This window comes from Aethalodelphis obliquidens, unplaced genomic scaffold (assembly GCF_003676395.1).
Source record: "Aethalodelphis obliquidens isolate GAN/ISIS:26980383/991018 unplaced genomic scaffold, ASM367639v1 scaffold2, whole genome shotgun sequence".
In the NCBI taxonomy this organism is placed as follows: Eukaryota; Metazoa; Chordata; class Mammalia; order Artiodactyla; family Delphinidae; genus Aethalodelphis; species Aethalodelphis obliquidens.
The window spans coordinates 58,040,145-58,052,363 of NW_020837946.1; the positions used below are offsets into that span (position 1 = coordinate 58,040,145).

At 35.9% G+C, this 12,219-nt stretch overlaps 1 protein-coding gene across 5 annotated transcripts in view; it reads left to right on the forward strand.

The window, feature by feature from the left end:
• The window catches only part of GPR155 (G protein-coupled receptor 155), a 42,557-nt gene extending 31,085 nt beyond the window's left edge, over positions 1-11,472 (forward strand). For 3 of the 5 annotated variants that reach the window (XM_027127964.1, XM_027127994.1, XM_027127986.1), the window contains 5 exons: positions 21-157; positions 1,670-1,765; positions 4,311-4,375; positions 5,558-5,695; positions 9,543-11,472. In XM_027127964.1, coding sequence (XP_026983765.1) covers positions 21-157; positions 1,670-1,765; positions 4,311-4,375; positions 5,558-5,695; positions 9,543-9,834 — 728 coding nt within the window. In that variant the 3' untranslated portion in view covers positions 9,835-11,472. Of the gene's footprint in view, positions 1-20; positions 158-1,669; positions 1,766-4,310; positions 4,376-5,557; positions 5,696-7,426; positions 7,584-9,489 lie in introns of those variants that run through there. The other 2 variants (XM_027127969.1, XM_027127978.1) reach the window with 2 other exon arrangements.
• The last annotated feature ends 747 nt before the right edge of the window (positions 11,473-12,219 follow it).

Here is a 12,219-nt window from a genome sequence, read left to right on the forward strand (position 1 = left end):
TTGTACTTACTGTTTTATAGATGAACATTGTGTGAGTCGCTGTAACTCCCAGAGCTGCATATTAGCCCAGGAAGAGGAGCAGTATCTACAGAGTGGAGACCAGCAACTGACTCGACATGTGTTTTTGTGTTTACTTCTCATCATTGGCCTGTTTGCTGTAAATGTTTCTTCTGATTTTGTTTTGGGGCCATTTCTTTAAATGTTTGGCAAAGGTTTTTTTCAGGCATCTGGAGAAACTTAGTTGCTCCTTCACAGGGGGGTGGCAGTTCAACCATCTGAATCCTAATCTTGAGCTAAATGTTTTGTAGGGGGGGAAGAATGAATAATTCACATTACTCTGTTGCCTAAGTGCTTCAGTGGCTTATTTTGCTTAGAATACTTACTCATCCTATGCCTCGAACCTAGAATATGGGGTAAAACCAGGCATCTCCATGATGTGTACAGGACCACTTACTCCTAACATATTCCTTGACTGACTTCTGTGGATAAATGACTACATGGTCTCTCAGAAGATAGTCCTCAGATAAATAAACTTTTAGAAATAATTTTATATTATGAAAATAACATAACCACTTCATACAATGGATACTTACAAAATAGAGAAAAGAGGAAAAATATCCATCATACTACTGCCTTCTCTTTTTCAATACATTTTTCATGGTTCTAATAATACATTCAGATTTATGTCTTGCTTTGTGACTTATGTCAAGCATTTTCACATTGCTGCAAAGTGTTCATAACCGTTACTTTAAATGGCTCCTCAATAAACCATAGAGGAGAAGCATTATAATTCACTCAACCACTTCCTTATGGATCTATGGATCGTTCCTAGTTTTTCAGAATGCTCTAATAAACATCTCCATGAAATATATTTCCTTATGATAGATTCTCAGAGTTGGGAAACCTGGATCAAAGAATATAAATATTTTTGTGCCTTTGGATGCATTCTACTAAGTTGTTTTCCAAAGAAGTAGTATAGGTTTGTAAAGTACTCTCACCAACATTGAATATTATAAATTTTTTATTTGATAATTTTATAAGTGAAATATAGCACTTCATTTTTTAAATGCATTTCTTTGATTACTAAAGGGTTTTTTAAAATTAGTTCTACGTCCTCTTTAGTGAATTACCAGTTATTGTATACTTCTTTGTGACAGTTCAAGTGTAACTTGCCTAGCGATGGGAGATGGACCATATAACCCATGAAGAAACCCCCTTACCCTTTCCAAACTGGGATGCTCATTACATAGAATCATATCAGCCAGCACCATTTTAACTGCTGTTTAAGAACAAAAATCAAGAAGTAAGAAATGCAGCCAAGAACTGCTGCTCGGTGATGTGATTGTTTTCACTGTGTAAAACTAATTTTAAAATCAGACCTGTCTTCGGCTAGTCGAAGTCCTGATGTATTATGTAAGCTTCTGTATTATGGCTCATGTCTTCTTGCTTCAAATCTGATCAGAATAGATGCTGCTTGAATGACATCTGTCAAGAAGAGAGGTTGAAACCTCTTGTTTGAAAGACAAAGCCTCTATATTCTCTTGGTGTTTTTCCCTTTAGTTCTTTTCTTCCTAATTGTTAAGTACATAAGTTATTGTACTATGTTCTGGATAGAGAGAAATGATTAGCTTGCTTCATTTTAAAGTACTATTTTCTCCTTCCTTTACAGAATCTTTCCAGTTGTTTATGGTGGCTATTCAACCAGGAGCCTGGGAGACTCTATGTTGAGTTACAGTTTTTCTGTGCTGTGTTTAACTTTGGCCAGGTATTTATTTACTGAGAACTTTGAGGGGTTTTTGTTGTCCTGGATGGTTTGATGGTGGGGGTGGGGGGATGGTACGGATGTTGTTGTTTTCTTTTAAATCAAAAGGGTTTAGTTTGTTTGCCAGCTGCTGGTATGCGTGACAGCTGACAGCTGCTGCCTATCTCCTAGTAGAGATGAATTATTATATTGGTTAAAGTCATCAGAATGCACACTGAGTGTTTCAATCAGAAATACCAAATAGTTTTTTGCTTTGGTTTTGAGATAAAGAATGATAATTTAGCAGGGACAAGATGTTCCAAGTTCTTTTTAAACTTTGCTGTGGCCTTAAGAAGTTACTTTGGCAAAATGACTTAACTTCTCTGAGCCTTTAGTTTAGCAACTTATTTTAATGCACATCATTTCATTTACATTTTGATGTTTCTTGAACTACAGGTACTTAAATCCTTTAAAAAAAATCATGTGGTATATAAATAAAATTTGACCAGGGATAGTAGATACCATTCCTTGAGAGTTTACTATATGCCAAACATTTTTAAGCTCTTTACATTAATTATTTCATTTAAACATCACAAGAATATCTGCAAAGTAGACTTGTCACCCCCAGTTTAAAAATTAGAAATTAAAATTCCATGAAGAACTAATATGATAGGTGCTGTTGTCTTTGTTTATGTCACTATTAAAATGGATATTTAAGGATAAATAATATTTTAGATATTGGGAAAATATTTTGATGTAAAAATTTAATTGTCTTCAGTCCCGTACTTTTTTTTTTAAAGATTTTTTTTTTTTGGATGTGCACCATTTTTTTTTAAGTCTTTATTGAATTTGTTACAATATTGCTTCTGTTCCATGTCTTGGTCCCTTGGCCACAAGGCATGTGGGATCCTAGCTCCCCAACCAGGGATCAAGCCTGCACTCCCTACATTGGAAGGCGAAGTCTTAACCACATCCCTTACTTTTTAATTAAAGAATATTAGTCCCAAGATTAATTATCAGGTTGAAAAAACTACAGTACTTGAAATCATTGCGCTTGCCTATTAAACCTGAAATAATTGGCCATATGAGTTAGTTAACATTTATAAGTAGACGCTCTTGCAAGTTTTTCCCTAACGTTAATTTCTTGAAATATTTCCAGTTTGCTTTGCCTTTATTATGGGAGCAAAAATGGCTATATTTAGACAGAGAAGTGACCTATCAGTTTATTATAGACAGACACGAGCATCCCAGGGCTGCTTGATGCCCACCTCACTCTGTGATACTGTCCAAGATTTGATTTTGTACCCAAGAACTATAAAATACTAGGTTGAAAATCTTAGTCTTACTCAGCATTTTGCATTCAGAAAGCCCACTGCAAGCTGAGCCATCCCAGGACTGGGACTGACAAAGCTCCGCAAACAGAAGCTAATGCCAGGAATGTTGCATTTGAAATATTGTCCCCACAGCTTATGGCTGAAGTGCTTCAAAGGAGGGAGACAGATACAAAACCTGCTCCCATTCCATTTTTCTCTTGGGGAGTTGTGGTAGTAAGATCATTCCCTTTAGGTGGTTTATAATTTGAGGTGAAGACAGGTAGGTCCTTCATGTCATTGCATTTTCCATCCCACCCACACCAACCTGCTCTAAAATCCTTGCCCCACTGTGCCTGACAGATGGCAGTTCCCAGCCTCCCATCTCCCCAAGGCAGTCCTGATTGTCCTGATACGTGGCTAATATCTGGTGCTAGTTTGCCTCATCACTCCCAAATTCTTCAAACCATTTCCCTAAACACTAGCCAATTTCATTTCACATAAATTTTTTTCAGTTACTTCATTATAATCAGAACCTATAGCACTTGTTAATTCTATAATTTCTGAAGTTTTAACAGAAAAATAATAAAGAAGTACTTAAGCATAATGGGAGATATTTTATTTTCTTTTTAGAAAGGGGAAAAAAGTCATATAGCCCTTAAATATTTTCATTTTTCTCCAGTAAGCTAGCTTGCCAATGTGGTTGTTCAGCACTCACTTTTTTCACCCATCATAATTAGTAGGAAAGATGATTGGGAAGAGGTAGCCAAGGACCATACAATCATCCCTCAGTATCTGAGGGGTACTGGTTCCAGGACACCCCTAGGTACTGAAATCCATGGATGCTCAAGTCCTTCATATAAAATGGCACAGTATTTGCATATGACCTATGCATGTCCTCCTGTATATTTTAAATCATCTCTAGGTTAGTTACATCACCTTAATTGCTATGTAAACACTTGCCAGTATGCGGCAAATTCAAGTTTTGCTTTTTGGAACTTTCTGGAATTTTTTTTCCCAAATATTTTCAATCCACGGTAGGTTAAATCCATGGATATGGAATCTGTAGATACAGAGATTGACTGTACCTGCCATCAGGCACTGAACTTTAGAGGTACTGCCTGTGTGTTCTATTTAAAATGTTGCTCTAATCACTAGAGGTTTACTTCCCCAAGCACTAAATATTTTGGCTTCCATCATTTCTCTGTCTTAAAATTTATTTTAGAACTCATAAAATATAACTTTTTTTTCTTCCATAGGGATTTATTTCCTTTGGCATCTTTGGATTGGACAAACATTTAATCATCCTACCCTTCAAAAGAAGGTACTTTTAGTTTTGAAATAAAGCTGTAACTGTAAAGGTGATGACAAAGCCATTCTATTAAGATACTTATATTTTTAAACCTTTAGAAACTACTAGGAAACCACAGAAAGGTTATCTGCTGATTCACATATTTGTTGTAAATAATTGCAGAGAAAATGACAGAAGAGCTGTCATTAATCCAACATTTTAATTTGTATTTTAACAAGAATTGATGGACACTGACTTCTATCTATGCCATTAACTACATAAAGTAAAATGAAACTTGAAAATGTATTTAGAAATGGAAATAGTAGGTGATGTGCCCCCAAAGGTCTATATTTGATTGTCTTTCTTGTTTGACAACAGGATTTCTCTTTCTGTCAAACCGACAATTTATAGAAAACTCAAGTTTTCTTCTTTCAAAATTTCAATTTTTTAAAATTAACTTGGTGAAGAGTTTCTTTGAATTCAGATCAGGAATTTCTTTATGAAAAATAATGAAATGAGAACACTTCACCTTGGGGGTGGGAGGAAGTGGTGGAGGTAGAGGGGTGAATCCGTACTTCCTCATTTGTTTTCAAAGTCAAAATTAGTAGAAACTAGAAGTGCTAGTGGAATTTATCCTATTGCCTATATAAAAAGTGCCCAGTAAATGGTCCCTGGGCATTTAGCAACTAAAATATAGTTGCTAGGGTCACAGTCCTTTCATAAAAGAAGAAAAGCACAATAGGAAAGTCACTGCACTTAGTTATTAGCTTCATAATGTTGATTGGTTAAAAGAGTCAACAGATCTATTGTCTGGGCTGGCAAAACAGAATTGTTTTGTACTCCAGGTCCCGCTATTTGTCTCTCTGGTACCAAAATTGGAAAATGATTAAATAATATACTTGATCTCTATATGTTATTTTTTGCGTTTTAAAACAGTAGAATGTAGAATGAGAAACTTCATTTTTTGGTAGTTACTGAAATGTGTCCAGCATGTCTGGAGGGTTTATAAAATGTTCAAGTCCCCCACCCCAGCCACCAAATGCAGGTTAAATATGTTTCTGCTTAAGAGACTAAGGATGTCTGGGTGTTGTAGATGACAGCTGTGGTGAGTGACAGTTTTGGAACAGCCATGTTGATGGGGTGATAAGCAAGAAGGGGCTCTCTCTCAGGGCTTTTCTTTCCTTAAAAATTGCATCCTTAAATTTTGGTTTTTAGACTTGAATTCCTATGGAACAATAAAGAAACAGCAGAAAATAGGGATTCTTCTGTTCCTGAGGAAATAAAAATGACCTGTCAACAGTTTATCCATTATCACCGTGACCTCTGTATCCAAAACATTGTGAAGGAAAGAAGGTAAGTACAGGTTCTAGATAATTATATTTTAGATGATTAATTTTGGCTTGTAATCAGCTAAGTAATGTGCTTGTGACTAACTTTATTATTGTTATTTTCAATAACACATATACACATGAAAGTTAAAATAGCTATGGGTCAGTTTATAGTTTTAAGAAACAGCATATATAGGAGCCATAACACTTTGATCTTTACATTTTTAAATGCCATATAACTTCTGATTTCCATGTAAAACATGAAAACTTTAGAATGAACCAAAATGTAGCAGAATATGAACATTCACTTCATGTTGGCCATCAGTACCTCTCAAAAACCTTTGAGATACATTGTATTTAGAAGTGATTTTATATTCCCCATCTCCTAGGAGTATGCTAGTCATATGCTATTTCATATTACTAATGATATTGTTAAGAAAATGAAATGAAATTTCTATCTCTTAATTCTGCTGCTTATTTTTCACCTCAAGTCCTAATCTTCAGTCTGTGACAGCATATTTACTCTTCTAATCCTGTATGGAGTATACAGCAGGAAAAGAATAAACAAATGTTATAGTGCCAGTATTTTTGGTTGTCAAAAAAAGAGAAAAAAACAAAACATGATATTAAGAATACTTTTATGTCTATAACTGAAAAATTGAAAATTTATGAAAATTACCATTCAGAATATGTACAAATATTATGCCACTATATTTCATTATAACTGAGGTATTCTGGTATAGCTCGTGGAAAGGGGACTCACTGGGTGGGGACTAATACTAGAACTCAATTACTGGATCTGCCACTTATTAGCTCTGTGACATTGGGCAAGTTTAAGTCTCTAAACCTTAGTTTTCCTCTTCTTTAAAATACCTGGCTCTTGGGGTTGTTTGCATTAGATAACAAAATCTATATGATGCGCCTAGCCCAGTTTCTGGAAATGGTAAGCTATGAAAAAATATTAGTTTCCCACCCTTAAAGGCCCAAACACAATTATTTCTAAGTACCATCTATGGATAGTTTCAACTATTTAAAATTGCTTTTTAAAATTTAAAAAAAGGAACTCTGTGTTACCTCCACCAGGCCCACTGTGATTGCCGACTGGCATAGCCCTTTGCCATTTGCAGGGCTGTCAGGCTGCCTCCATCCCAGATGGCAAATGGGCACAGGCTGGTGATGGGACTGCTCTGCATCCTGCATAGTAGCTAATCCTCTGCCACTCTGCACAACTCCGTGGGCTGTGGTTGTAGCTGCCTGATCAGTCATCAGGAAGCAAATATTAATCACTTGGTGTCTGGATTAGATGGTGTAGGGCTATAAATTTAAAATCAACGAGGAGGAAAAAGGCTCAGGCTCCGGGTGTAACATTCAGGCTTTTGTTTAAAGTGTTGTTTGTAGTTGCAAAACATAAATTAAGATATCCTATTACTAAGTAAAATACTGATATTACAATATTGTGATTTTGTGTACTTGAGAAATTTTTTCATGTATATTAACCTCTTTTCTAATTTTATATGAAACGCTAATGTACATTCATTTGTGGTTAAATGCTTTAAAATTTTTGTCACCTATTTCTCATTTCATCTTGATATTCATCCACTGTTTCCTATTGTCAAGCACTTTAGGTTTTGCAGCTTAACTAATGCTTGTGGACAGATTCATGTTGTCTATTGCATACTTGTATAAAAATGAACAGAATCTACTTAATTTGTTTTTTTACATTTCTTTTTCCCTTGTTTTTTTATTCGTACCTGAGGCACCCTCACATTTGCATTAGGAAGACAAATTTTGAATAATTAAGAAGCAGATTTATTATCAAAAATTTTTTAAATCTGAGGAATCTGGGATTTCCCTGGCAGTCCAGTGATTAAGACTCCGCACTGGGGCTTCCCTGGTGGCGCAATGGTTAAGAATCCACCTGCCAATGCAGGGGACACGTATTTGAGCCCTGGTCCGGGGAGATCCCACATGCCACAGAGCAACTAAGCCCATGCGCCACAACTACTGAGCCTGCGCTCTAGAGCCCGCGAGCCACAACTACTGAGCCCATGCGCCACAACTACTGAAGCCCACGTGCCCAGAGCCTGTGCTCCGCAACAAGCCCCTGCAATGAGAGGCCCGCGCACCACAACGAAGAGTAGCCCCCACTCGCCGCAACTAGAGAAAGCCCGCCTGCAGCAACGAAGACCCAACGCAGTCAAAAATAAATAAGTAAAATAAATAAATTTATTTTTAAAAAAAAGTCTCCGCACTTCCAGTGCAGGGGGTGTGGGTTTAATCCCTGGTCTGGGAACTAAGATCCCACAAGCCATGCAGCATGCCCAAAAAAAAAAAAAAAAAAACTGAGGAATCTTATGGAAATTCCTCAAAATATTAAAAATAGTACCATATGATCCAGCAATTACACTCCTGAGTATTGACCCAAAGAAAATAAAAAACACTGATTAGAAAAGATATGTGCTCCCCTTTGTTCATTGCAGTATTATTTACAATAGGCAACATATAGAAGAAACCTAAGTGTCCCTCAGTAGATGAATGGATAAAGAAGATGGGGTATATATATAGAATGGAATATCACCCAGCCACAAAAAAGAATGAAATCCTGCCATCTGCGACAAGGTGGATGGACCTAGAGGGCAATATACTAAGTGAAATAAGTCAGACAGAGAAAGACAAACACTGTATGATTTCGCTTATATGTGGAATCTAAAAAAACAAAACAAATGAACAGACATAACAAAACAGAAACAGAGTCATAGATACAGAGAACAAACAAGTGGTTGCCAGAGGGGAGGAGGTTGGGGGGAAGAAAGAAATAGGTGATGGAGATTAAGAGGTACAGACTTCCAGTTGTAAAATAGATGAATCACAGGGGTGAAATGTACAGTGTGGGGAATATAGTCAACAAATATGAAAAACAAATCTTAGATTTATAGCAAGACAGATCTCACTTACCCTTTGCCTGCTTCTTTTTTTTTAATAGTCATTCTTTTTTTATTTTTGGCTGCGTTGGGTCTTCGTTGTTGAGCGTGGGTTTTCTCTAGTTGCGGCGAGCAGGGGCTACTCTTCGTTGCAGTGTTCAGGCTTCTCACTGCGGTGGCTCCTCTTGTTGTGGAGCACGGGCTCTAGGTGCACGGGCTTCAGTAGCTGTGGCATGCAGCTTCAGTAGTTGTGGCTCGTGGGCTCTAGAGCACAGGCTCAGTAGTTGTGGCTCACGGGCTTAGTTGCTCCGTGGCATGTGGGATCTTCCCGGACCAGGGCTGGAACCCATGTCCCCTGCATTGTCAGGCAGATTCTTAACCACCGTGCCACCAGGGAAGCCCTGCCTGCTTCTTAATGGAGCAAATTCCTAACATATCAGTAAGATTATCTTGCTCAGGGCATGAAGAAAGGTATTGTGATAAGCAGAAAATAAAAAGTTTGATTTCAGTAATTTAGTAAAAATTGTCACTTCTTAAGAGCTTGCAAAAATATTATTTAATGCTCCTGAGACAATTAAATTATTTATTTTAACTGAGTATAACTTATAAAATATATAATTGCTATCTATAGAATGCATCTGACCATAAAAGACCATCTACTCTATAAAGAATATTTATTTGTTGATGCACTTACATTATCTAAGTCATTTGTTTTAAGTGTTTCTGTTTTCACAAGCATTATTGGCCTATTTTGTTTTTCTCTGGTGGGTCTTTCTAGGTTCAGGTAATTTAATAAACCCTTTACATTCAGAATAGTTTCATCCCTGCCACCTTTTAACTGTCATGCTGTCTTTCCCTGTCTCCTTCTATTTTTCCTTGCTTGTCCTCCATCATGCAGTGCTGATACCAGATTTACAGAACATATGGGTGAATCATTCCTTTGACATACAGGTGTGGTGCAAAGACTTCTGTCGGGACCTTCTGTGGCTGTGACCTGGTGAGCTGGCTAATTGAAGTTGGCCTTGCCTCCGACCGTGGTGAAGCCGTGATATACGGAGATAAACTGGTGCAAGGGGGAGTCATCCAACATATCACCAACAATTATGAATTTCGGGATGAGTACTTGTTTTACAGATTTCTTCAAAAGAGTCCTGAACAGAGTCCTCCTGCTATTAATGCAAACATTCCCCAACAGGAAAGATACAAAGAAATTGAGCATTCATCCCCATCCCTTAAGACCTAAGTTATAAAGGAGACAAGCCCACATGGAGTCATATTCTAGCCCCAGATCTGTTACTTATTAGTTAGGGGACCTTGGGCAAATCACAACCTCTCTGAGCCTCAGTTGCCTCTTCTGTAAAATTTGACAAGACATGTTCCCACCCCGTGCTAATATTCTGTGATTTCATGTGTATGTAAAACACACAGGAAATTGACTTAGAAAAAAGAGAAACAAATCAAAATTTAAAGTTCTGATAATGAATATAATAATTACTATAAACTATGCCAATATTTTAAAACATTGTTCCCTGCAGTTGCGTGCTGTAATTTCAAAATCAATATCCAATTTACTATTCTTTCAAATTGCCAAATTTGGCATCTGTTGGGAGGATATGGACCTTAAATTATGACCAGTTTGCACGTATTGATAGCACTTCCTAAAAAAGATTTCATTGATTCTTTTGAGAGGCCTTCTTATTCTATTTTTCCATTCCCTTGAAAAATAGTACTCATTAAAAACTAGAAGCACTTTTTTAAAAAACAAGTGCTTCATCTCCTCTTGCTTTTCTATCCAACGTACTAATCTGTGCCATTAGGAGGGAAATAAGAACCTCCATAAATATTATTATCTCTAAAATTCATCAACAGAAGTATAGTCTAACCTTTAGCTTTTGTACTAAAAGTAATAATTTGAGCAGATCCATTTAAATTTATCAGCAAAATTATTGCTGTGTGATATATCATTTCTGGTGTTTGCACAAAGCATCTCTGGGCAGGACAGAGATTACCTTAATACCTATTACCTTATTCCCTGCAGTTAAAGAGAAGAAAAAACTACGTAATTCAAGCCAAGATTTTAAAATTCTATGCCTAACATCCTATTTTTACATTTACAATTTAGTTTTTTTAAGTGTCCATGTATAAAAATTTATAAATTTGAAAATTACTAAATGTTGCCCTCTACTTAATTATTAGCTGTTAGTACTGGTTTAACTTATTTAAAACCATTTCAAATATTTATTTGTCTCATACTTTTAGTGTCTTATATGTAAAAACCATTTAGAAAATAATTTATAGGGTTAAATCATTGCCCTTTTAATGCAACAAAAATGTAATTTAAAAAAAAAAAACCTGCATGGAAGCCTAGTGTACTTAACAAGTAAATTACACATTAGTGTGTAGTATTAACCTATACCAATTTTAAGTTATAACTGGGGAATGGGGTTTTTCAGCAGAACTGTCTGCTACATAACTTAAAAAAATATATATGACCACATTATTATAACTCTTAGAATCCTCAGGAGTAAGCATAAAGCCTCATTGCTGTACCAAGAGAATTTTATAGTTACAGCAATAAAGATATTAATTCATATGCATGCAAGAAACTCAAACTCAAGTGGGGAATTTGTTTTGCTTGTGAACAAGTCATACTACACATGTTCTGTTATTTGCATGACAGGAATTGGCAGCATCTTTTTCCATGGAAGACACTAAACGAAAACCCTGACTCAGAATGATCTGCAGTTTCAGATAATGAAAGCTTTTAAGAGATGTTTTTAGAATTAAGGATATGCTAATTTTATTAAATAAAAATATTTGTAACTTTTACTCACTCACTGACAAAGCAAGTTTCTCAATAAAATATCTATTTTAACTTGCAGTGCCAACGTCTTTTCTGTGAGTAATCTGAATAATGCAGAAGCCATCAGAGAGATCTTTTCTATAGGTTTTCAATGTTTCCTTAAATGGGTCTCCTGAGATTGTTCTATTCTTCATGACCCTATGGGATCTGTGCACAAGGCCTTGCGCAATTATGCACTCAGTAAACACATTTTATTCATGAGTCAATATGACATTAGAGTCCTCACATATTTCATAATTTTTAATATGCAGGGTCACAGATGAGAAAATTATCCAATAGTGTTTTGATTAAAATCTACCCCTTTTATACCAATCTTCAGCATGGTCAATTGTTCTTTTTCTTTGTTCTCAATGAGTAATTCCATGCCTAACTTGTATTTAAATTTCAGTATTTTTAGAATAAGGTAAACTGTGCTTGGCATTTTAGGAATAACGATTAATGATCAGTCAGCTTCTAAAAGCAAAAAATAATGTAAAACTATTATGTTACATTTGCTATGCAGTAGAATACAGCTTGGTTTTTGCCCCATCATACCTCATATCATGTAAAATATTAAATTACTTTAGATCACTAAACTAGGTAATGAAGTAATGAGTTATGGTTGGAAACAGTTCAGATGAGAAATGTTACCACCATTTTTCAGGAAAAGATGGGATGATAAATTTCTACAGTTGTTATGATAAAAGCCTAAAATCAATTAAAAAGAGAAAACACTAACCCTGTTGAACCTATTTGGGAGCAAATTTTACAAATAGGAACTAGATT